The sequence below is a fragment of the Balaenoptera musculus genome, chromosome 14 (assembly GCF_009873245.2).
Source record: "Balaenoptera musculus isolate JJ_BM4_2016_0621 chromosome 14, mBalMus1.pri.v3, whole genome shotgun sequence".
Classification (NCBI taxonomy): domain Eukaryota; kingdom Metazoa; phylum Chordata; class Mammalia; order Artiodactyla; family Balaenopteridae; genus Balaenoptera; species Balaenoptera musculus.
In genome coordinates this window covers 29,062,203-29,088,788 of record NC_045798.1, presented here as the reverse complement: position 1 = coordinate 29,088,788, position 26,586 = coordinate 29,062,203, and the positions used below count along the sequence as shown (strand labels likewise).

The 26,586-nt window shown below is 41.2% G+C and overlaps 1 protein-coding gene across 5 annotated transcripts in view; it reads right to left on the bottom strand.

Annotated features, from left to right (window-relative positions):
- The window catches only part of SPIRE1 (spire type actin nucleation factor 1), a 212,091-nt gene that overhangs the window by 86,083 nt on the left and 99,422 nt on the right, over positions 1 to 26,586 (bottom strand). For all 5 annotated transcript variants that reach the window (XM_036874926.1, XM_036874930.1, XM_036874928.1 and 2 more), the window contains exon 3: positions 561 to 794. In XM_036874926.1, the coding sequence (XP_036730821.1) occupies positions 561 to 794 (234 nt within the window). The remainder of the gene's footprint in view (positions 1 to 560; positions 795 to 26,586) is intronic.

The following is a 26,586-nucleotide window of genomic DNA, read 5'->3' as shown; positions in this document are numbered from 1 at the left end:
TTAGGTCTTTAATCCATTTTGAGTTTATTTTTGTGTATGGTGTTAGAGAGTGTTCTAATCTACAGATTCAATGAAATCCCTATCAAATTACCAATGGCATTTTTCACAGAAGTAGAACAAAAAAATTTTTAATTTGTATGGAAACACAAAAGACCCTGAATAGCCAAAGCAATCTTGAGAAAGAAAAACAGAGCTGGATGAATCAGGCTCCCTGACTTCAGACTATACTACAAAGCTACAATAATCAAAACAGTATGGTACTGGCACAAAAACAGAAATATAGATCAATGGAACAGGATAGAAAGCCCAGAGATAAACCCACGCACCTATGGTCAACTAATCTATGACAAGGGAGGCAAGGATATATGATGGAGAAAAGACAGTCTCTTCAATAGGTGGTGCTGGGAAAACTGGACAGCTACATGTAAAAGAATGAAATTAGAACACATTTCACTTACAGCTGAAAGTCTAAGAACTATTATCAAAAGCTAAATCACCATTCAGTTTTTTAAAGTGAAATAACAACTCTTCAGAGAAAGAGGTACTATTGTAAACTTTACCTTCATGACATCTCTATAGGACCGGATTGCAGAGATTTTTCTCTTCTCATCTTCCTCCTCCTCCAGACCTTCATCTGCAGCCTCGTAGCCCTCATCATTGCTGCCATCAGCCTCTACCGTGTTGGCCATGCGATCGATGAGCTGCTCCAGGGGAGGGCTTAATTCCCTTTCTTCATTCTCCTTCAAGCCATAGTCCAGTGCCTTATAAATAATAATTCCCAAAGATTCAATAACCTAGGAACATTAAGGAAGGTGGTTAATAGGGACTACTAAACAGTTTTATAGAACTAACTGTAAGGCATAAAATATTTAGTATGATATAAGCTAGGTCTAATTTATTCCATTTCAGAAACATGACAAATTAAATTTGAAGAGATATTTAAAAGTCTCAACTATGCTTTTTAAAAAAATCTCAGATGGAAATTTTTGTGTGATTTCTTCAAACCAGTATATAACACATACACAAACCCTTTTCATGTTTCTTAGATTTATGTCATACACTAAAATCTGTATTCTCCATTTATATAAAATACCAACAATACCAACCAGGTTGATTTTCCACATTTCCAAAAGATATTTTTGAGAACGGACAGAGTTATCAAAGATCATATCCATTCAGAACTCCTATGGCAATGCTTATCTAATTAGGGATTTCATAGACATACCAAGGATCTGAGACTGAAAAATCAGTGATTGGTAGCAGCTAACGTAAGCTTAAATAACAACAACAACAACAAAATCTATTAATAGCCGTATACGTACTGCTCATTGAGTTCCATTCAATTATTAGAAACACATATCCCTCATATGATGCAAACAAGTGAGAGGCTTTCAAACTCTGAACTTTCAGTGTAGTGCACAGATAATCCTCCCTGCCACTCACCTCCACCACTACTATCTCCCAAGAAATACGAACCTGATTTATGAACACTGAATATACATCCCTGTCTACTATCACCCTAACAAATGCTTTGGGCTTTGGCCAATATAGGGAAGTCTACTTTATTCCTCAACACTACCTTCTTTTCTGCTCAGAAAAATCACAGATAAATAACTCTTTTTAAAAAATTTTTACAATGCCAACAGCTCATTTTACCTTAGCTATTTTGGAGGGAAGAACACAGGAAATAAAGCCAAAGATGTAGGATTTTGCCACTTTTACCACTAACCATTTGACTCAGGGAAAATTATTTATTTTAGTTAAATTATTTATTTTCTTATCTGTAAAATGGGTATCAATGATATCTACATCTCATGGGGTTTTGTTAAGACTAAATGCATTTGCTACATGTGGAAGTACTTAGTACATGACTTCTAACACGCACTGAATAAATGTTATCTGCCCCCAGCTCACCCTTTTCCAATGTTTATCCAGTTAATATACAGACATGCATACATCTTTCCTTCCCTTTATTCCATTTGTAGCCATAGTCAGTGCTGTGTTGTTGGGTTTTTTTTAAGTTGTTTATTTGGTACCAAGAAAAGGAAAGACAGAAGTTTTGACGATGAGTTAAATACATGGAGTCACTGTCAGCATATATTATAGCCCTTAAAAGCACTCAAGCATTCAGTCAAAAAATCTCCACAAAATCTGAAATCTACCTTATCAAGTGAAATAATATTTTCTCAACACAAGTTTCAAAATGAATAAAAGGCTTATAAATTCTCAGCTTCTAATTTTTAAATAATACTGGGTTTTTTTTTGTAATATTTCTCACTGAAAATATGTAATATTTTCATTAGTTTTTAATGGTCTGACTGGAACTCTAACCACTATTTTCAAAGTTGTTTTGTGTGACAATGGATCTTCTGAGTTCCAAGTCAGCTGACTACTTTGGTCACCTCTTCTGGGGACCAAACCTCCCTCGACACCCCACCCCCATCCACCCATCTGTCCTGGAGAGGGTACCTGTTCTGTGTTTCCCTGGCAGAAGGTCCACATAGCCAGGGACACTCTCACCACAGGCAGGTACTACTTAGGGCAGGGATTTTACCTTTCAGTTCAATGTCAGCAGAGCCTGGCATTGTGATGTATGTGTAATAAAAACCCGTCGACTTGAACCTAGAGCAATCACTTTAACAATCAGAGCATTATAGCTGATATAATGAAAACCTTAGACATCAAGAAAAGTTAAATTATGTTCAGTACATTCTTTTTAAGGCTGAGAAGGATTTATTTATTTACTTACTTACTTATTTATTTGGCTATGCTAGGTCTTAGTTGCAGCACGCGGGATCTTTGTTGCCACGTGTGGGATATTTAGTTGCGGCACATGGGATCTTTCAGTTGTGGCATGTGAACTCTTAGTTGCAGCATGTGGGATCTAGTTCCCTGACCAGGGATCGAACCTGGGCCCCTTGCATTGGGAGCGCGGAGTCTTAGCCACTGGACCACCATGTAAGTCCCAAGGCCGAGAAGGTCTTAATGCAATTATTCTCGCATAGAAGTTACATTTAACTGAGAGTCTTACATGCTTGGATGAATCTAGCCATCTATATCCCTACCCCACCCACACCCGAGCTGAAAAAAAGAATCCACAGTAAATACCAACACCAATGATGGCTTCCGACCTTAGCAAGGACCCCAGAGCTGCCCAGCAAGCTTCATCCCCTTCCCCACTCAGGACTTTACCTCAAGGGGCTGTCTGTTCTTCAACTCTGCAGACCTCCAACACCCCTTCTGCCTCTCTGGGTCTCAGCTGATAACTCTCCTTCATATTCCACTGCAAAGTGAAAGTCCCTAGATGAAAATGCACTCATTTTCCCACCTTCAAACGCACAATATGATAGGCATCTACACTTACTATGCCCTTCCTTCCTTTCACAGTGGAGGAAGTGTCTCTCTTCCTATCAAAGGTCAATCCCACTCTCCCTGAACCTCTCATGCCCCTCCAGCCACAATCCCGTTTCTGTGCTCCCTTTCCCAGCAAAGCTTCTCATAAGGGGCCGTCTTACATACACTGTCTCTCTTTTCTCTCCTTCTATTCATTGTTTAAGCCATTCCAGTCTGGCATCTTATCTTCTGAAACCCCTGAAACCACAGGTAAAATCACAAACAATCTCTATATGCCAAAACTATTGAACAACTCTGTCCTCATCCCAAATGGCTGTTCAGTGGCATCAGACACAACTGACAACAGTCTTCTGTTCTAAGGACTCTGGACTTCTGATTTCCTCTCAACTCAGCAGCTCCTCCTCCTCAGTCTGCCTGTAGGTATCTTCTCCTGCAGCTGCATAAATGATGGAGTTCCTCAGAGTTCACGCATTCTACTCTCTTCCACAGTCTCTTGCAAAGTACTTTTATCCATTACCAGTTCTACAAATATGATATGTGCTCTGCTGTTTCCTTAACTTATATTTCTAGCTCAGAGAAACTTGTTGCCTAGGTAGCTGAAAGAGCCTAACTGGTCTTCCTTTCCCCAGTATCTCTTCATTTCTATTCATTGTATACAGTGATGCAGGATTAATCTTTCCAAAGTGGTTTCAAACTATTTAACCTAGCAGTGACTAAATCTATATCAGTCAGGATTAACCAAATGTGTATTAGGTCAGGGCTCTCTAGAGAGAACCAATAGGATGTATATATTGATACAGAAAGCGATTTACCATAAGGAATTGGCTCATGCAGTCACGGAGACCAGTAAGTCCCAAATCTGCAGGGTGAGTTAGGAGGCTGGAGACCCAGGAGAGTCGATGGAATGGTTCCCAGTCCAAAGGCCAGCAAGCTTGAGACCCAGGAAGAGCCAATATTTCAATTTGACTCCGAAGGCAGGAAAAAAGCCAATGTTCCAGTCCAAAAGCCATCAGGAAAAATTTTCTCTCTTACTCACAGGAAGTCAGCTTTTTGTTCTATTCAGGCCTTCAACAGATTGGATGAGGCCCATCCACATTAGGAAGGACAATCTGCTTTGCTCAGTCTACTGATTTAAATGTTAATCTCATTCAAAAACACCTTCATGGAAACACCTAGAATAATGCTTGTTCAAATATCTGGGCAGCCCATGACTCAGTCAAGTTGACACATAAAATTAATTCCTTGTCAACTTGGCAATCATAAAGGTCTCCTTAAACCTTCATCACCAAAAGAAGACAATAACAAGGTCACAATTCCATCTAACATGACACAACTCTCTCGCATACAACCAAAAATCACTAACCCCTTCACAAGAGGATCAAAATCCTTGAGTGTTTTCTACTCTTCTCCTTTGATATCCCACAACTTTAAATGTAAAAGTTAATAATACCTAAGTATGATGTATAAAATCAATACATCTTATGTTACATAATAAAGGGATCAGAGAGGGAAGAAAACAGAGATACTTGAGATACACATACATACATACTCAAAAGAAATAAGGAGGAAATACTCATGACAATTGCAGTCCTCGGGTCTGTAACTGGTCATGTGGTCATAGATGGTATTTATAACCACCTTCTTCCAGTATCCATTCCACATTCCCTTTGCCTTTAGTAAGCACCTCAGCCGGTCGTGGTTCTTTCCTCGGTGGTGTGACATAAACCTTCATTCCTGCCATGAGTAGTCCTGACTGGATTGGGTTGTGGTTCTCCCCTGATTTTAATCACAAGGCATGGTAATTCTAAGAGACAGCTTAAGGGCTCTCCTGTATTCCAGACATACTCTTCCTTAGCTCCACTGAGGAGGAGCAGCCCAATCTCCCCTTGGGAATCAGGGTCAGTCACCCCAGACAGCAGGGTAACTCCTTCTTTGCCTGCTGATTCACAGGAATGAGGAACCCGAAGTGGACGAGAAGCAGTCTTAACTTCCAATTCAATGGACTCATTGTTGTGTCTCCTAATGGAATTAAGACCTTCAGGCCAGCAAAGCAGAGGCAGAGCAGGAAGCAAAAATGTCGCTGTGGGTCACTAGGGGCAATGGTGAGTGGTGGCCCTCCCATTTCTACCCCTTGATTCCTGACTTTGAGAAAAACAGCACCATATATTGGAGAACCCTGCCCCAGACCTGCAAGGGACTGCCACCTAGCTGTCACTGTAACAGAGTCTTTCAAAAGGCCATTCCACCATTCTATCACGACTGCTGCTTCAGGACAGCAGGGAACAGAGTAAGACCAGTGAATTCCATGGGCAGGGGCCCACTGCCATACTTCATTTGCTGTGAAGAGAGTTCCTTGATCAGAAGCAATGCTGTGTGGACTCCATGATGGCAATCTGTAAGTCCATGGATGGGAGTTTTGGAAGAAGCACTGCATGAGGGAAGGTAAGTCCATACCCAGAGTAAATGTGTCTGCCAGGAAGGACAGAATACTGCCTCTTCCATGATGGAAGTGGTCCAACGTAATCAACCTGCCACCAGGTAGCTGGCTGGTCACCCTGGGGAATGATGCCATACTGGGGACTCAGTGCTGGTGTCTGCTGCTTCAGACTGGGCACTCAGTGGTGGCCGTAGCCAGGTTAGCCTTGGGTGAGTGGAAATCCATGTGTAACGCCCACCCCTGCCCCTGTAGCCATGTTCATGAGCCCACTGGGTGATGACAGGGGTGGCTGGGTGGTGTCCATACAACGGGTCAGCCTATCCACTTGAATATTAAAATCCTCCTCTGCTGAGGTCACTCTTTGGTGAGCATTCACATGGGACACACATATCTTCATGTTTTTTGCCCATTCAGGGAGGTCTATCCACATACCTCTCCCCAAATTTCCTTGTCACCAACTTTCCAGTCATGTTCCTTCCAAGTCCCTGACCATCAAGTCACAGCCCAGGGATCGGTGTACAGTTGTACTTCTGACCATTTCTCTTTCAAGGAACAACCAGGTGTACTGCTGGAAGTTCTGCCCACCAGGAGGGCTTCTGCTCACCGCTGGGGGTGCCCCAGAGACGGGCGGCAGTGCTGCAGCTGGTGCCCGCAGGCCAGGCAGAACCGTCTGTCTATCTGGCCTGAGTTTTCCCTTCCTCAGTCAACTGACTGTGGGCAACGCCCCATGAGGCCACAGGCAGGGACTGAAACAGAGAAGATAGTGTGTGTCGGGGGGCAAGGACTCCACTCAAAACTAGCAGTTTTCTGGGTCACTTGGTCAATGGGCTGGAGTAGCACTCAAGTGAGGAATATGTTGCCTTCTTTAAAGTCCAAAGAGGCCACCAGGCATTGTGCCTCTTTTTTGGTTGCAGGAGGGGCCTTGGAAGGGTTATCTTGACATGCCCCACACCACCAGACCCCTAGAAATTTCACTGAGGCAGACGGCCCCTGAATTTTTGTCAGATTTATTTCCCACCCTCTGACACACAAATGTCTTGCCAGTAAGTTTGGCATACTTGCTACTTCTCGCTCACTAGATCCAATCAGCATAATGTCAGGAATAACAGGCGAGTGTGGTATCTTGTGGAAGAGAAAGGCAATCACGACCCTTGTGAACTAAATTATGACACAGGGCTGGAGAGCTGATACACCCCTGAGGTAGGTCAGTGAAGGTGCAGTGCTGGCCTTGCCAGATGAAAGCAAACTGCTTCTAGTGGTCTTTACTGACAGGTACGGTGAGAAAGGCATTTGTCAGGTCAATAGCTGTATACTAGGTGCCAGGGGATGTGTAAGTTGCCCAAGCAATGAAGCCATATCTGGTACAGCAGCTGCAACTGGAGCCACCACCTGGTTAAACTTACAATAATCTAATGTCATTCTCCAAGATCCATCTGTCTTCTGCACAGGCCAAATAGGCAGGCTGAATGGAGCTGTGGTGGGAGTCAGCATGCCTGCATCTTTCAAGTCCTGGATGGTAACACTAATCTCCGCAGTCCCTCCAGGAATGTGGCGTTGTTGCTTTTGGTGTACTACTTTCCTAGGTAGAGGCCACTCTGCTAGCTTCTACTTGGTCTTGCCCACATACCAGCCCTTACTTCACAGGTCAGGGAACCAGACCTGTGAGGATGTCTATGCACTCCAGAACTGAAGAGATGACTGGGGAAATAACCAGATTCAGGATGGGTTCAGGAGCGCACTGGCCTCACTGTGAGATAGAGCTGAACTAAAACTCTAGTGATCATCCAACCTCCATAAGCGCTGTTCTAACTGCTATACTGCGGTCACATTTTGAGTCTCCTAGAATCGGTGTCAGTTCAGAGCCAGTGTCCAGTAGTCCCCAAAAGGTCTGCTTGTTTCCTCTTCTCCAATGCTCAGTTACCCTGGTAAAAGGCTGTAGGTCCCTTTGGGGAAGGCTGGGAGAAAGATGAACAATGTAGATATCTGGCAGCATATTGGGGTCCTCTCCCCAAGGGGACCTCGTCTCTCCCTCATTCAAAGGATTCTGGGCCGGTAAACGGCTCAAGTCTGGGAATTGACTGAGAAGCCATGACTCTCAGTTTTTATGATTCAAAAGTTAGATTTCTGTTCACTTAACCTAGAACTTTTCTGTTTATACCTATCTAGTGAGAATTTAGTGGGCTTCCTTCCTATGTCACTTCTAAGAACACCATGATCAAGTAGCTAATGCCGTAGGTCTCTGGGAGTCCGAGTATTCTAAATGCCGCTTTAAAAAATAAATAAATAAATGCTGCTTTGACTCTGCAGTGTATTATGGTGACCACACCCACCGTGCCTTGTGGGTGTGGCTAAGTGCTACCACCGCAGGATCCAGTTATTCCCATTGCCTTAAGGTTTCCCAATTCAGTGACTGCAGTCCCCCCTCTGTAAGATCTAACCTACAAAGAAGGATGATCATAAAGCTCTTCAAGGGTACCAGGGCCCCCCTCATAAATTTATTTCTCACAATCATGGTAAAAGCTGTGTCTTCTAGACATTCCCAGGGTGGGTGATTAGATCTTAAATGACAAATCCACTCATAACTTTTTTCTCATCTTGCTATAACTTTTCAACCTAATTTTCTTTTATTATCACTCATGAGCGCTGTTATCCAAATATACTAATTTCTTATTCTTTCCTTTAAATGCTCTACACTTTGTCCCTATGCTAGTATTCAGCATCATTCCTACTTTCTACATGGTCTTTCCCCTGTATTTTTTTTTTTTAATTATAGGATTGATTCCCAGTCCCATGTTTTGTTTTTTTGTTTATTTATTTATTTATGGCTGTGTTGGGTCTTCGTTTCTGTGCGAGGGCTTTCTTTAGTTGCGGCAAGCGGGGGCCACTCCTCATTGCGGTGCACGGGCCCCTCACTATCGCGGCCTCTCTTGTTGCGGAGCACAGGCTCCAGACGCGCAGGCTCAGTAATTGTGGCTCACGGGCCTAGTTGCTCCGCGGCATGTGGGATCTTCCCAGACCAGGGCTCGAACCCGTGTCGCCTGCATTGGCAGGCTGATTCTCAACCACTGCGCCACCAGGGAAGCCCTCCCCTGTATTTTTGTATGTTCAAATCCTACTCATTTTTCCATCCCCCTACTCAAAGCAATCTCCTCCATGGAAGACTCGTTAACCCTGATTTTACCATCACATCACAGTTTCTACCTACCCTTTTTTCCTAGATGAAACAGTAATTTTTTCTTCAGACTAGCCATGACATTGACTTACACCCTTATGTGCTTACGTTTCACTTTTTAAACCTGGATTACAGTTAATTATGTATATATCTTAATCCCCCAACAAGACTAAGCTCCTTGATGGCAAAATCTTCTATGATTCATCTTTATATCTTAACATTATTTTATAAACAACAAAGACTCAATAGTTAATAAATGAATTAACCAAAATATAAATTCCTTCCACTCTTATGGAAGTGGACATGTATGGCTGACAGCTGGAAACAGATTTTATGGACAGAAGCCATGCCACCTAGTGGCATCTCAGCCCCAAACAGCTCTGAAACATTTTGGAGGGTCTCCTAGCTGAAGGATAAACTATGTCCAACCTGGTTTAAATGTCCCAAACCTATTCACCATTCCTGATTTAAACCTGAGCCATGCGGCAGTCCTATATTTAACCCAAGCTCTTAGAAATATAGCATAAGAAGGCTGGGCATTATTAGACTGACATGTACACCAGCTGACTCACCACTTTCACAGACTAAGGGAACCTCTAGCCTTTTGTTAGAGAAGCATATACCTAGTTCTTCACACACAGTCTTGAGCTAGGGATAAAGGGTGACCACCCAAAAAATAACTGAAACATAACAGTACCTGGACATACCAGCTTGCCTAAATATATACTTATTTACACTAATTTTAGAAGCTCATTTTTCAAAACTTGTGGAAATGTTAAGAAAATCCAAGAGAAAGAGCAGTGTCAGATCTGAAATATTAATCTGAGTCACCAGTCTCCAAACAGCTGGAAAATCATCGGTCATGTCCTGTCACAGTGGCACCTCTAACATTCATTAAAGTGAGCAGGAAGTGCAGTATAAAACCTTAACGTTAAATGGAACAAGTGAAGCACAGAAAGCTGTGGTTTTTAAGCCTAACTGATTGACAAAGGGTGGGAGAAGAATGTATTAAATAAACCACACATTCCAAAATTTAAGGTTGCTAGGTCATGCCTAATTACCTCTCAGCTAGTGACAGGCGGCTATGAAGCCCATGGCTCCGGGGTAACAAGACACAGGAATGGAACTGCCTGGTCCCTGGCCTCAGACCCAGCCGTGCCGTCCCGAGGGCAGCCTCACACAGGACAGCAGCCCACGCGCTAACACCATGCTCCGTGCGACCACCCAAGGTTAGCTACAAGCCCACCAAGCCCATATCCCATCTTCCTCTGACCACACCACCCTTCATCTGGCCCCTCTTCATGTTGACTTGTACTTCCTAAAAATATTTGAGTCTGTATCTGTCTCCTTTACTAAAATGTAAACTTCTCTAGGACAGGGGTCAAGTATGATTCTTCCTGGTATTTGCTACAATGCCTAGCACTTTGCTTTACACAGAGTATATGCTTTAAAATCTTTGTTAAACTTGTAAACTGCAGTAGCACAAAAGCCTTTAATGCCAAATCTGATGAAATGGGAATGACCCATATCAAGGGTGTCAAGCACAGCACCTGGCACTTGAGCTGACACCAACAAACAATAGCTGCTCTTGCCGTCACCGTCCTGCCTCACTGCCAACAAACACCCCCCGCCGCCAGCCTAAAAATTAAAACAAAAAGTTTCTTCATCTCTTCAAGTCCCCTTGCCAATTAGACAAATGGGACTTCCTTATATCTGTATAGCATTTTATTAAGCATGTTTTCCTTTATTCGTCACAATCCTGTTAAGTAGACATTATCCACATTTTAAAGATGAGGGAACTGAGCTTGAAAGAGGGTCAATAAATTGCTAATCGTCAGACAGTTAACAAGTAACAAAGCCAGCGGGGACTCCAACCTGGCCTTGTTACGTATGAAATTCCATACCCAGAATTCTACTATACCACAAAGCTGCACATGTGAACATCTCCTAGTCTGCCAATGTTTGTCTAAAATGTGGCATCCAGAATTAAATCCTATTCCATGTGCAGTACAATCATCAGAGAATACACCAAATGAGCACCTTCCTCATTGTACACCACATGCTTCTATAAATACACCCTGTCTGCTATTCCGATTTCTGGTCAACTCATTAAATTGCTGACACCCTGGGTTTACAGTCAACCACAGTAGCCAAGTCAGGACCACCACATATTAGTTAAACATCTTTCTCTCTTAAACTGCGTTTGTAAAGATTTTTTTTTTAAGACATGGTAAAGGGTTTTACATTTTTCTCAAATCTATTTTATCCTATTTATTTTGACCAATCATTTTAGCTTAGGAAAATCACTTAAAATCTAGAGTCCACCATCTAATTCATTATCTATCACTCCTAAACTTACAAAACCTACCAATTTGGGTATGCCTTCTGAGGCTTCAGAAAAGTGATTTAAATATTAAATAGGAGAGTTCCAACCAAGAAGACCTTCAGAAAACCAGAGACATTTTTCCCATGCTGACATCGATTACAATCTACCTTTGTAAATACTGACCTGACACTTATCCATCTTGCTCACAAAAATACTATAAAAGACTTACTAAAATTTCCTGTTGCACTCTCTAAATACTAACTGTGGTACACTCATATCTAGTAAAACTTATCCCCCAAAAGCCTAGTTTTCTATTAGTTAATCTAGCTAAAGTCCAGTGTACTTAGCACCCCTTCCCTTCACTCATTAATTCAGTCAACAGATATTTACTAAGAATTAAGTGTATGTGGCGATGAAGGAATAGATGAGGTCTCTGGCCTTCAAAAAGCTTTTGTCCTAGGGAAAACAGATAATAAATAAGACAAATGATTGTGCTATACATTATAATAAAAAAAAGGAAGGGTGTCATGAGAGCATAATTTAATAGGGAGCCCTAATCTAGTCTGAAGATCAGGGAAGCCTTCATTAAGAAAATAAATTTTAGGACTTCCCTGGTGATGCAGTGGTTGAGAATCCGCCTCCCAATGCAGGGGACACGGGTTCGATCCCTGGTCTGGGAAGATCCCACATGCCGCGGAGCAACTAAGCCCGTGCGCCACAACTACTGAGCCTGCGCACTAGAGCCCGTGAGCCACAACTACTGAGCCCACGAGCTGCAACTACTGAAGCCCGAGCACCTATAGCCCATGCTCCACAAGAGAAGCCACTGCAATGAGAAGCCCATGCACCACAACGAAGAGTAGCCCCCGCTCGCCACAACTAGAGAAAGCCGTGCAGCAACAAAGACTTAACGCAGCCAAAAAATAAAGAAAGAGAGAGAGGAAGGAAGGGAGGGAGGGAGGAAGGGAGAGAGGAAGGGAGGGAGGAAGAAAGGAAATAAATTTTAAACTGAAACCTGAAAGGTAAGTAGAGTTAACCAGGATCAGAGGGGGTTAGAAAAGAATTCCAAAGAGAGGAAACAGTGAGTATGAGGGCCTAGAGGTCAGGAAGAACATGGAAGAAAAAAAAAACTCCTAATGACAAGAGGAAGGGCTAGGATGAGGCTAGAGAGGTGGGGAAGGGCGATTCACACACCACACAGGTCCTCAAAGGCTATCTGAAGGATCTGAGTCGTCATCAAGTAAAAGCCAGGGCAGGTCCCTGAAGTGTTTTGGGGAATGGGACAATATGATCATATTTTTATTTTTAAAAGATATCATGCCACAGTAATCAAGACAGGGTGGTACTGGCAAAAGAACAGACAAAGAGATCAATGGAACAGAATACAGGGCCCAAAACAGACTTACAAAAATATAGCCAACTGACCATTGACAAAGGAGCAAAGGCAATTTAAAAGGATAGTCCTTGTTGGTGGGAATGTACATTGATACAGCCACTATGGAGAACAGTATGGAGGTTCCTTAAAAAACTAAAAATAGAACTACCATACGACCCAGCAATCCCACTACTGGGCATATACCCTGAGAAAACCATAATTCAAAAAGAGTCATGTATCACAATGTTCATTGCAGCTCTATTTACAATAGCCAGGACATGGAAGCAACCTAAGTGTCCATCGACAGATGAATGGATAAAGGAGATGTGGCACATATATACAATGGAAGATTACTCAGCCAGAAAAAGAAAGGAAATTGAGTTATTTGTAGTGAGGTGGATGGACCTAGAGTCTGTCATACAGAGTGAAGTAAGTCAGAAAGAGAAAAACAAATACTGTATGCTAACACATATATATGGAATCTTAAAAAAAAAAAAAAAAAGGTCATGAAGAACCTAGGGGCAGAAGGGGAATAAAGACGCAGACCTACTAGAGAATGGACTTGAGGACACAGGGAGGGGAAGGGTAAGCTGGGACAAAGTGAGAGAGTAGCATGTACATACATACACTACCAAATGTAAAACCGGTAGCTAGTGGGAAGCAGCCGCATAGCACAGGGAGATAAGCTCGGTGCTTTGTGACCACCTAGAGGGGTGGGATAGGGAGGGTGGGAGGGAGGGAGACACAAGAGGGAAGAGATATGGGGATATATGTATATGTATAGCTGATTCACTATGTTATAAAGCAGAAACTAACACGCCATTGTAAAGTAATTATACTCCAATAAAGATGTTTAAAAATAAATAAATAAAATAAAAGGGTAGTCTTTTCTTCAAATGGTGCTGGAGCAGCTGGACATCCACATGCAAAAATATGAGTCTAGATTCAGGCTTTACACCTTACACAAAATTAACTCAAAAGACATCACAAATCTAAAAGTAAAATACAAAACTCTAAAACTAAAAGATAACATAGGAGAAAATCTAGATGAGTTTGGGTTTGGTGATTTTTTAAAGATACAATGCATGACCCATGAAAGAGAAAATTGGTAAGCTGGACTTCATTATAATTAACAAATTCTGCTCCATGAAAGGCACTGTTCAGAGAATGAAACAACAAGCCACAGCTAGAAGAAAATATTTGCCAGATACATGTCTGATAATGGACTGGTATCCAAAATATACAAAGAATTCTTAAAACTCAAGAAGAAAATAATCCTGGGAGTTCCCTGGAGGCCTAGTGGTTAGGATTCTGGGCTTTCACTGCCATGGCCTGGGTTTAATCCCTGGTCGAGGAACTGAGATCCCGCATGCCGCACGGTGTGGTCAAAAAATAAATAAATAAAAATTACCCGGGTCTTCCCTGGTGGCGCAGTGGTTAAGAATCTGCCTGCCAATGCAGGGGACACAGATTCGAGCCCTGGTCCGGGAAGGTCCCACATGCCGCAGAGTGACTAAGCCCATGCACCACAACTACTGAGCCTGCGCTCCACAGCCCGCAAGCCACAACTACTGAAGCCCGCACGCCTAGAGCCCGTGCTCCACAACAAGAGAAGCCACCACTATAAGAAGCCCGCGCACCGCAACGAAGAGTAGCCCCCACTCGCCGCAACTAGAGAAAGCCCGTGCACAGCAACGAAGACCAACACAGCCAAAAATAAATTAAATAAAATAAATTTTTTTAAAAAACGCTTTAAAAAAATTATCCAATTACAAAATGCGCAAGTAATCAGAACAGATACCTCACCAAACAAGATACACAGATGGCAAAGAGCATATGAAATGATGCTCAAGATCATATGTCATCATAACTCGTACCAATGTTTTCTTAGGTGAGTCTCCCAAGGCAATATAAATAAAAGCAAAAATGAACAAATGGGACCTAATCAAACTTAAAAGCTTTTGTACAGCAAAGGACATCATAAACGAAACAAAAAGCAGCCTATGGACTAGGAGAAAATATTTGCAAATGATGCAACTGACAAGGGCTTAACACAATCCAAAATACATGAACAGCTCATACAACTCAACAACAAAAAAACTTACAACCCAATAGAAAAATGGGCAGAAGACCTACATAGACATTTCTCCAAAAAAGACACACAGATGGCCAACAGGCACATGACAAGATGCTCAACATTGCTAATTATTAGAGAAAAGCAAATCTAAACTACGAGGTACCACCACACGCTGGTCAGATGGCCATCATTAAAAAGACTGCAAATAACAAACGCTAGAGAAGGTGTGCAGAAAAGGAAACCCTCCTACACTGTTAGTGGGAATGTAAGTTGGTGCAGCCACTATGAAAAACAGTATGGAGGTTCCTCAAAAAGCTCAAAATAGAGTTACCATGTGATCCAGCAATCCCACTCCTGGGCATATATCTGGACAAAACTATAATTCAAAAAGATACATACACCCCAAGGTTCATAGCAGCACTATTCACAACAGCCAAGACATGGAAACAACCTAAATGTCCATCAACGGATGAATGGATAAAGAAGATATGATACACTCAATGGAATACTACTCAGCCATAAAAAAGAATGAAGTAATGCCATTTGCAGCAACATGGATGGACTTAGAGATTACCACACTAAGTAAAGTAAGTCAGAAAGAGAAAGACAACTACCATATGACATCACTTATATGTGGAATCTGAAACATGACACAAATGAACCTATCTATGAAACAGAAACAGACTCACAAAGAGTACAGACTTGTGGTTGCCAAGGGGGAGGGAGGGAAGGATGGATTGGGAGTTTGGTGTTAGCAAATGCAAACTATTACATATAGAATGGAAATACAACAAGGTCCTACTGTATATCACAGGGAACTATCAATATATTCAATATCCTATGATAAACCATAATGGAAAAGAATATAAAAAAGAATGTTAAAAAAAAAATCATATGTCATCAGGCAGTTGCAAATTAAAACAATGAGATCCCACTATAAGCCTACTAGAATGGCTAAAATCCAAAACAGTGTATCATCAAATGCTGATGAGAATGTGGGGGAACAGGAACTCTCATTAATGGCTGGTGGGAATACAAAGTGGTTCAGCCACTGTGGAAGACACTTTGGCAGTTTCTCACACAACTGAACATGCTCTTATCATCAAGCAACTGCACTCCTTGGTATTTACCCAAATAAGTTGAAAACTCATGTCCACACAAATGTTTAGAGTAACTTTATTCATAACTGCAAAAAACTTGGAAGCAACCAAGATGTTCTTCAATAGGTGAATGGATAAACTACGGTAAATCCATACAATGGACTATTATTATTCAAAGAAAAAGAAATGAGCTCTCAAACTACAAAGACATGGAGGAAACTTAAAAGTAGATTGCCAAGTGAAAGAAGCCAATCTGAAAAGGCTAAATTCTAACTATATGACATTCTGGGAAAGGCAAAACTATGGAGAAAGTAAAAAGATCAGTGGCTGCTAAGGGTTGGGGTCGGGGGTGGGGGTGGGAAGAGATGAAATGGTGGAGCACAGGTATTTCTGAGGCAGTGAGACTGCTCTATATAATACAGTAATGAGGGACATGTCATATTTATGTGTCACAACCCATAGAATGTACAACACAAAGAATGAACCCTAATATAAACTACGGATTTTAGTTAATAATAGTAATAATAATAATAATGTATCAATATTGATTAGTCAATTGTAACAAATGTACCACACCAATACAAGATGTAAATAATCAGGGAAACTGGAGGAGGAGAGGGATATATAGGAACTCTGTACGTTCCAACCAATTTTTCTGTTAACGTAAAACTGCCCTAAAAGATATAAAGTCTATTAATTAAAATTTTAAAAAACACAGTATGTGAGCCTGCGCGTCTGGAGCCCGTGCTCCGCAACAAGAGAGGCCGCGACAGTGAGAGGCCCACGCACCGCGATGAAGAGTGGCCCCCGCTTGCCGCAACTAGAGAAAAGCCCTCGCACAGAAACGAAGACCCAACACAGCCAAAAATAAATAAATAAATAAAATTTAAAAAAAAAAATGACTGCTCATTGACAATGCACCTCGTCACCCAAGAGCTCTGACGGAGATGTACAATGAGATGAATGATGTTTTCATGCCTGCTAACACAACATCCATTCTGCAGCCCATGGATCAAGGAGTAATTTTGACTTTCAAGTCTTATTATTTAAGAAATACATTTTGTAAGGCTATAGTTGCCATAGATAGTGATTCCTCTGATGGATCTGGGCAAAGTCAGTTGAAAACCTCTGGAAAGGATTCACCATTCTAGATGCCATTAAGAACATTCATGAGTCATGGGAAGAGGACAAAATAGCAAAGTTAACAGGAGTTTGGAAAAAGCTGACTCCAACCCTCATGGATGACTTTAAGGGGTTTAAGACTTCAGTGGAGGAAATAACTGCAGATGTAGTAGAAAAAGCAAGAGAAGTAGAATTAGAAGGGGAGCCATAAGATGTGACTGAATTGCTGCAATCTCATGATAAAACTTTAACGGATGAAGAGTTGCTTCTCATGGATGAGCAAAGAGAAGTGTTTTTTTTGTGAGGGAATCTACTCCTGGTAAAGATGCTGTGAAGACTGTTGAAATGACAACAGAGGATTTACACAAACTTAGTTGATAAAGCAGCACAGGGTTTGAGAGGATTGACTCCAATTTTGAAACTTCTGAAGTAAAATGCCATCAAACAACATTGCATGCTGCAGAGAAATCGTTCCTTAAAGAAAGATTCGATCAAAGGGGCAAACTTCATTGCTGTCTTATTTTAAGAAATTGCCAGCTACCCCAGCCCTCAGCAAACAACACCCTGGATCAGTCAGCAGCCATCAACTCGAGGCAAGACTCTCCTCCAGCACAAAGATTCGCCGAAGGCTCAGATGATGGTTAGCATTTTTTTAGCAATAAAGTATTATTTAACTAAGGTAAAAAAACAAACAAAAAAAACAGTATGGCTTAAAAAATATAGTGTTAGAGAATGGATCCAAAATGGGCTAGAGCAGCTGTGGGAAGATTAGCTAGGGGACAACTGCAGTAGTGTCCAGCTTAGGGATGATGGCTTCTTGGGCCAGGGTGATAAGAGTGGGTAGAAAGGAAATGGTGAGGATTTGAAGAGCTTTTAGGTGGGGTGGAATAGGACTGGGCAATGCAATAAATGGAGGGAAAAGGAACCAAAGTGATTCCTGGGTTTCTAGCTTGAGGTAGTACAGAGAGTGGTACCATTTACTAACATGGAAAACTGGAGGCAAAAGAGTTTCTGAGAGAAAGGTAAGTTCAGACACCTATGAGAAACACAATCACAGGTGTTAGATAGGCAGCTATGTGGACTGCGAAGAGCCTGTGAGCTGGGGTCATGAAGTGGGATTCCTTGGCAAATAACTGGTCCATGAACTCATGAGAGTGTATGAGACAACCCCCGGAGAAAAACTACCCAAGAGATGGAGAACCAAACACTTAATGACTGGCCAGAGGACTAGACTGTAAAGGAGCAAGAGTATTGAGGAAGGGAGGGAAGGAGGAAATCAAAAGACATATCACAAAAATCAAAGAGAGAAAATACTTCAAGAAGGAGGTCATGGTCCTGTGCGTTGAATGTGGATTAGAGGTAAGAAGAGGCCTAGGACACAGCTGCTGGATTTAGTGAGGCAGAGGTCACTGGTGACTTCAGCAAGGGCAGTCTGGGTGAGTAAACAGTGCCCTGTGTAAATAGTACACTCCAAAATTTTTATGAATAGGAAGGGAAATATATGGCAGCAGCTAGAGATGAAGACAGGGCAGAGGTAGGGCTTTTTTAATTACTTTATTTGAAGACTACAAATCTTAAGCATGTTTAAATGGTGATGGAAAGAAAATGGAAAGGAAAAAGCTGAAGATAATGAAAAGATAATGGATCAGAATTCCTGACAGTGACCTTTGTTTGGCAAATCAGACCTCCAAAAGAGGTTAGTCACTTTTCAAGAACAAAAATCTTTCCATGAAATTTAATATGCTTTTTTTCTTCTATTAAGTGGGAAAAAAAAAGAGGTCCATTTACACATGCATGAGAGTTAGTTTTTTATTCAAAATTACTTCCTGAGCATTTTCTATGTGAATATCTGATAAATTCCTTAACATGCCATTTTAAGTATTTTACATTCTGAGCCCAGTGAACTTTTCTGTTCACAGCTCCACAAAGAGCCTGTCACTTCAGTCATTTTCCTTTTGCTGTACCTTTCTTTATTCATGTCATCCTCTGCCTATGGCATATTTTGTCTGACAAATCCTACCTATACTCTTATCCCTCAGATCCCAGGGCAGTGTGACCTGCTCTGTGAGGCATTCCTAGTCACCCAGAGTTGATCATTTCCAACCTTGCACCTTTCCCTGCTCTGTTTATCCAACTTTTATCATAGTACATGTGACTATTAATTGCATCCAAAACTGCAGAATCATTCTTTTCAAGTGTATCTGGAATGTTCACCAAGACAAACCCTATGCTGTGAAAAAAAATAAAATAAGTCTCAATAAATTTCAAGATTGAAATATCAAAGATTATGTTTTCTGACAATGGAATGAAATAAGAAATCAGCTAACAAAGTAACTGGAACATTCCTAAGTACTAAAAAATTAAATAGCACACTTCTAAACCCTTGGGTCAAAGAAGAAATCTCAAAGTAAGTTTTAAAATATTTAATGATAATGAAAACATATACAGAAATTTGTGGGATGCAACTAAAGCAGTTCTTAGAAATTGATAGCTTCAGATGAATAGACAAACTCCCTGGAAGACACAACTTATCAAAATTTGCAAGATCCCAACACTAAAAACTATAAAGCATTGCTAAAAGAAATCAAAGATCTAAGCAAGCAGAGAAATACACCAAGTTCATGGATTGAAACACTAAATATTGTTACAATGTCAGTTCTTTCAAATTGATGAAAAAGTCAATGCAATCCCAATCAAAACTCTACTAGGACTTTTGGAAAAAATGACAAACTAATTTAAAAATGCATGTAGAAATGCAAATGACCTAGAACAGCCAATTTTGGAAAAGAAGAACAAAGTTGGATGACTTACACTACCTGATATCAAGGCTTACAAAAAAGCTGCAGTAATCAAGCCTGTATGGTATTGGCATATGGAACAATAGAGAATCCATAATAAATCCTACACTATAAGAGCAACTGATTTTCAACAAAAATGCCAAAGTAATTCAAAGGGGGAAGGATATCATTTCAACAAACGGTGCTGGAACAACTAGGTATCCATAAGGAAAATTAATAAACACAGACCCCTACATCATATCATACACAAAAATTATTTTTAAACGGATCATACATTAAAATGTAAAACCTAAATCTATTAAACTTCTAGCAAAAAAACACAAGAAAAAATCTATATAACACTAGTAGTGTTTCATAGATTTTACATATTTTCTACATATATCATCATGTTGTCTTTGAGATAGGCAAATATTTCTTATACAAAACACAAAAAACATTCATCATAAAATGAGAAAATTAACAAATCAGATTTCATCAAAATTAAAAACTGTGCTCTTCAAAAGACAACAATAACAAAATGAAAAGGCAAGTCACAGACCGTGCAAAAATATCTATAATATAGAAGTATATACCTGACAAAAGACTTCAATCTAGTATACATTTTAAAATTCTTACGACTCAATAATAAGATAAATAATCCAATTAAAATGGGTAAAAGATTTAAACATAAACCTCACAAAAGAATATCCACAAATGGCCTATAAGCATGTGAATAAACGTTCTGCATCAACAGTCTTTGGGGAAATGCACATTAAAATGACTAGATCATAATTTACATCCTCTAGAATGGCTAGCACTAAAAGACTGACAAGTATTGGTAGAGATGTGAAACAACTTGAACTCTCATACACTGCTGCTGTAAATACAAAATGATACAACCACATCGTAAAACAGTTTGGCAGTGTCTCACAAAAGTTAAACATACATTTACCATATGACACACCAATTCCACTCCCAGTTATTTACCCAAGAGAAACAAGAATATATGTCTGTCCACAAAAGACTCATACATAAATGCTCACAGAATCTTTATTTGCAATAGCCAAAAACTCGAAACAACCCAACTGTCAATCAGCAAATGAATGGATGAACACACTGCAACAGATCTACCCAGTGGACTACTACTCAGTCCTAATAGGAGCACACTATTAGTGCACGTAACAACACAGAGGAATCTCAAAAACACTCTGCTGAGCAAAACAGTGAACTCACAAGTACATTCTGCATGGTTACATTTATGTGAAATTGGGGCTGGGGGGATGGACTGCAGAGGGAACTTTCTGGGGCGATGAAATGATTGGGGTGGTGGTTACATGAGTGTACAAATTTGTTAAAACTCATCAAACTTGACATATAAAATATCTGCATTTTGTTAGCTTGGTCCAGTCACTTAATCTCTATGCATCTAAGCCTCTACAAGAGTAAACTTGAAGAAAAATCATTGAAGTCCTTTCCAATCCTGATTCCTACAAGAACAGGAAAACTGCAGAATTGGAATACTAAAAGAAAATACAAAGGCTGTAACTATGTGGAGGTTTGCTTACGGAAATGCCACAGTTGAAGAATCAGAGGTTAATTGGACTTTTTTTCTAAGTAGCCCTTTGAGTAAATTGTACTTTAACAGGAGTAAAGTAAAATGACAGCAACTGCGGTCTCTGAAAACCCTAACCGTCATAATGGGAACTTACCTGGACTGCTTTGTGGGGTCATTCAATTCCGGAACTGATTCCCAACTTAAGAAACAACAACAAAAAATCCCCCCAAAACTCAGACCCTAAGGACTTTTTAGGAGAGGGAAAAAAAACGTACATACAAAAACATGTCAAGGACAATCAAATCTGAACAAGGCTAAGACCAAACCAGGAATTTTCCACTCTTGAGAGGAAAACATTTACATACACACATACAATGACTAGTAATAAAACTTACTCTTAGGGGCTTCCCTGGTGGCGCAGTGGTTGAGAGTCTGCCTGTCAGTGCAGGGGATGTGGGTTCGAGCCCTGGTCTGGGAGGATCCCACATGCCGTGGAGCAACTGGGCCCATGAGCCACAACTGCTGAGCCTGCACGTCTGGAGCCTGTGCTCCGAGACAAGAGAGGCCACGACGGTGAGAGGCCCGCATGATGCGATGAAGAGTGGCCCCCGCTCGCCGCAACTAGAGAAAGCCCTCGCACAGAAACGAAGACCCAACACAGCCAAAAAAATAAAATAAAAATTAAAAAAAAGAAAAAAAAACAACTTACTTTTAAATGATTAGGGCTATACATACAATGAAATATTGTTTAGACTTAAAAAGGAATGAAATTCTGATATATGCTGCACCACGGATGATCCTTAATGAAATAAACCAGACACAAAAATACAAATATTATATAAATCCACTTATATGAAATATCTAGACTAGAGAAATTCATAGAAACACAAAGTAGATTAGAGGTCAGCAGGGAACTGGGGGAGGGGCAGGGAGTACTGTTTAATGAGCACAGAGTTGTTTTATTTTTAAATAAATTTATTTATTTATTTTATTTATTTATTTTTGGCTGCGTTGGGTCTTCATTGCTGCGCGTGAGCTTTCTCTAGTTGCGACGAGTGGGGGCTACTCTTCATTGCAGTGCTCAGGCTTCTCGTGGTGGCTTCTCTTGTTGCGGAGCCTGGGCTCTAGGCATGCGGGCTTCAGTAGTTGTGGCACACGGGCTCAGTAGTCGTGGCTCACGGGCTCTAGAGCACAGGATCAGTAGTTGTGGTGCACGGGCTTAGCTGCTCCATGGCATGTGGGATCTTCCCCGACCAGGGCTCGGGCCCATGTCCCCTGCACTGGCAGGCGGATTCTTAACCACTGCGCCACCAGGGAAGTCTCAAGCACAGGGTTTCTATTCGGGATGATGAAAAAGTTTTGAAAAAGATAGCGGTGATAGTTGCACAACATTGTGAATGTAATTAATGCCACCGTACACTTAAAATTTTATGCTATGTGTATTTTTACCACAATAATAATAAAAAAAAATGATGGTGGCTGCTCAGTTTCTCAGGAAGTGCTATCACTGAGCAACACTCAGAAAGGTCTGATTCTTCTCACCTACAGGGGTTACTAAGGTCTCCAGAAAGAAAGAAAGGGGCCAACTCACCTCTCTACTTGGACACCAGAACCCCTTTTGAGCCACAGTTCCACGCCACACCACCGTTCTGTTTAGAGCCCTGAGTGGAGGCTCTAGGTACTTGAATCATCAAGCCTTGGAAACCACCTCTCACCAAACACTGGACACAGTTGACCAGGCCCTATTTTTTTTTAATTGTCTTCTCGTGATTCTACACTCTTCTATTTTTCTTCCCCTCTGGATTGATGACCATGACAAGAACCTTTGATAGAGTGGGTCTCAGTGAAAACATGAGGAGAAGAAATGGTGACCGTGGTACAGGACATGAACAGCCCTTTCTGGCTATTTTTGAAATGATATTCTTAACAGGTACTTGGCACAGATGCAGCGAGGCAGATAGGGCAGTGGGAGAATGTGAAAGTTCTCTTCAGGTTGCGTCTATTTTCTTGAGTAAAAAAAGCAGAGCTGCAGCTGGGAGTGTTGGAGGGATGAAGGAAGAGAAAAGGTATGAAACAGTTCCCCAGCCATCAGGAAATGTGGTCTCTTTAAAAAGCCAAGTTTTATCATGACCCTCTCTTGCTAAAATCCTTCACTGCTTAAAAAAAAACTGAAGGGCACTACATGAAAGAATCTCCCCGTAACTCCTGATCACATGTAGGAATGATTTCTTCAGTCAGAGAGAAAGTGGTGTGGGTGTGCCTAGGTGACAGGACACACGCACAAGCCCGGCCGAGCCCCTGAGACTAAGTGTGGACGGGGTGGCCGTGCCTGCTCCAGAGTCACAGCGATATCTACCATGAGTGAGTGCAACGACTGAGAGCTATAAGTTTATTTCCATTTTATTCACAAATTCAATTTTAATTAGAAAGAACTGAGCGATACGCAATGAGGACAGTGTCAGGGGTGAATCCACAGCTACACCATACATATGAGATGCTACGAATATTTGCCAATTACCAAATAAACAAGGTGATGCAAGTGAAATCCATAATAGTTAATGACATTATTAACATTAAAATCTATACATTCTAGGTGTCCTAGTTTTAATAGTAAAATAAGGCTTATTTATGCTTTTTTTCAAATAGCACATACTTGATTGCTTCATTTATGTTTAGGAAGTGAAGGTCTAGAGAACAAATCAAGCCTTTATTTCCTCAATGAAGTTCAGTTTAAAATTAGATTACACATATTTATTTTTCCTCATAACATGGCAATTTTCCTAAGTTCTTTATACAACTAATTTTATTTTAAAAAGATTATAAAACATAGTAATGGCCCAAATGTCCATCACCTGATAAATGGATAAACAAAATGTGGTACAGCCACACAACAGACTATTATCCAGCCACAAAAAGGAATGAACCTTGAAAGCATTACACTAAGTGAAAGAAGCCAGCTACAATAGGACACAGATTGTATGGTTCTATTTATATGAAATATCCAGGGACTTCCCTGATGGTGCAGTGGTTAAGAATCCGCCTACCAATGCAGGGGACAAGGGTTCGATCCCTGGTCCAGGAAAATCCCACATGCTGCAGAACAACTAAGCCCGCGCGCCACGACTACTGAGCCCGTGCGCCACAACTACTGAGCCCGCGCGCCACAACTACTGAGCCCGCATGCCACAACTACTGAAGCCTGTGCGCCTAGAGCCCATGCTCCACAACAAGAGAAGCCACCGCAATGAGAAGCCCACACACCACGACAAAGAGTAGCCCCTGCTCGCCGCAACTAGAGAAAGCCCACGCGTAGCAACGAAGACCCAGCAAAGCCAAAAACTAAAAATAAAAATAAAAAAAGAAAGAAAAAGAAATATCCAGAATTGGCAAATCTATCAAGACAAAAAGTAGATTACTGGTTGCCAAGGGCCAGGGGCATTGGGGGGAATGAGGAATAAATGCTAATGGGTGCAAGAATTATTTTTGGGGTGAAGAAAATGTTCTAAAATTGATCATGGTGATGATTGCACAACTCTGTGAATATACTAAAAACCACTGAACTATACACTTTAAATGGGCAAATTGTATGCCATGTGAATTGTATCTCAATAAAGCTGTAGGGACTTCCCTGGTGGCACAGTGGTTAAGAATCCACCTGCCAATGCAGGGGACATGGGTTCGATTCCCTGCTCCGGAAAGATCCCACATGCCGCGGAGCAACTAAGCCCGTGCGCCACAACTACTGAGCCAGCGCTCTAGAGCCCGCTCACCACAACTACTGAAGCCTGTGTGCCTAGAGCCTGTGTTCTGCAACAAAGAGAAGCCACTGCAATGAGAAGCCCATGCACTGCAACGAGAGTAGCCCCCGCTCGCCACAACTAGAAAAAGCCCACATGCAGCAACGAAGACCCAACACAGCCAAAAATTAAATAAATAAATAAATGAAATAAAATAAAATAAAGTTTGAGGCGATCTGAACCACAGGAAGAACTGCAAACTCCTCGGGTACGCAAGGCCCCTCAGACCAGACTCTGCTTACCTCTCTAGCTTTCTCCCCCCAATTCTCTGGCCCAGTCACACTCCAACAGCTTTCCTCACAGTGCCTCATGCCTCTGGGTCTCTGTGCATGTTGGTCCTATGTGGACCACTCCACAACCTAACAAACACATACATCCTTTTTATTTACCATCAGTTCAACATGGCGTTTGGGAGTTACAACCATAAAAAGCTGGAGAAAAAGGAACTTGCCCTGAAATCCATCTCCTTCCACAGAATTACCAAATATGAATCATGACCTCTTTTCCAAAAACATTACTTACCATAAAGGAAAATCAATCCCATTTACTAGGTTCCTATTAAACTGGCTACTGTGTTAAGATATATACCCTAACTCACTTAACCCCTAGAAATAGATGAGGTAATAGATTGAGGAAAGTTAAGTAACTTGTTCAAGGCCAGAGCAGGAATCTGAACTTAAGTCGAGATAATTACGAACCACATGACCTTTCTACTATACCAACTTGCTCTCCCAAAGTTGCTTCTTATATACAATGATGAGGAAAGCTCCTTGGATCTCTGGGACTCAGAACATTAATGCAGTTGAAATATCAGTCAAAAAAACCTAGAATAAATCCCAACATTAATGGAATGATGTGGTATCATACAGAAAGAACTGAAATCTAAGTACGATATTAAAAAATAGTATTTTTAATATTGCAAAAGACATAGAGGTAAGAAATGGAAAAAGGCTAAGAACCACAGGATGGTTTGTCTAAAATTGTAGCTTAGAGTACAGATATGATGACAGAGTGCACTGGAGTCAATCGGTATAGATAAAAATGGGCAGCATACTTTATTCTAAACTGCAGCACTGCCTAGTAGGACTTTTTGGGTGACAACATGGTCTATATTTGTGCTGCCCAATACTATAATCACTAGCCACACTTGAAATGTAGCCAGTATGACTGAGAAGCCAAAATTTTAACTTTATTTCATTTTAATTAATTTAAACTTAAAAACACAGGAGGGTAGTGGCTGCCATTCTGGACAATGCAGGTCTAGAGAAAGGAAAACAATGCCTTCTAGTGAGTCTACGCACAGGCTAGAGACAACAGAAAGAGCACGGTATAATCACCAGAAAGGCCCAAAGTTTGAAAGTTGGGGAGCATTTTACAGCCCAGAGACCTAAAGGGTAATAAAGACAGGTAGTGCCTAAAAGACACTAACATTTAACTGTCTTACGGATGTTGCACAACAAAGGGACCAAGTCTTGTTATAAGCATCAGCTGATG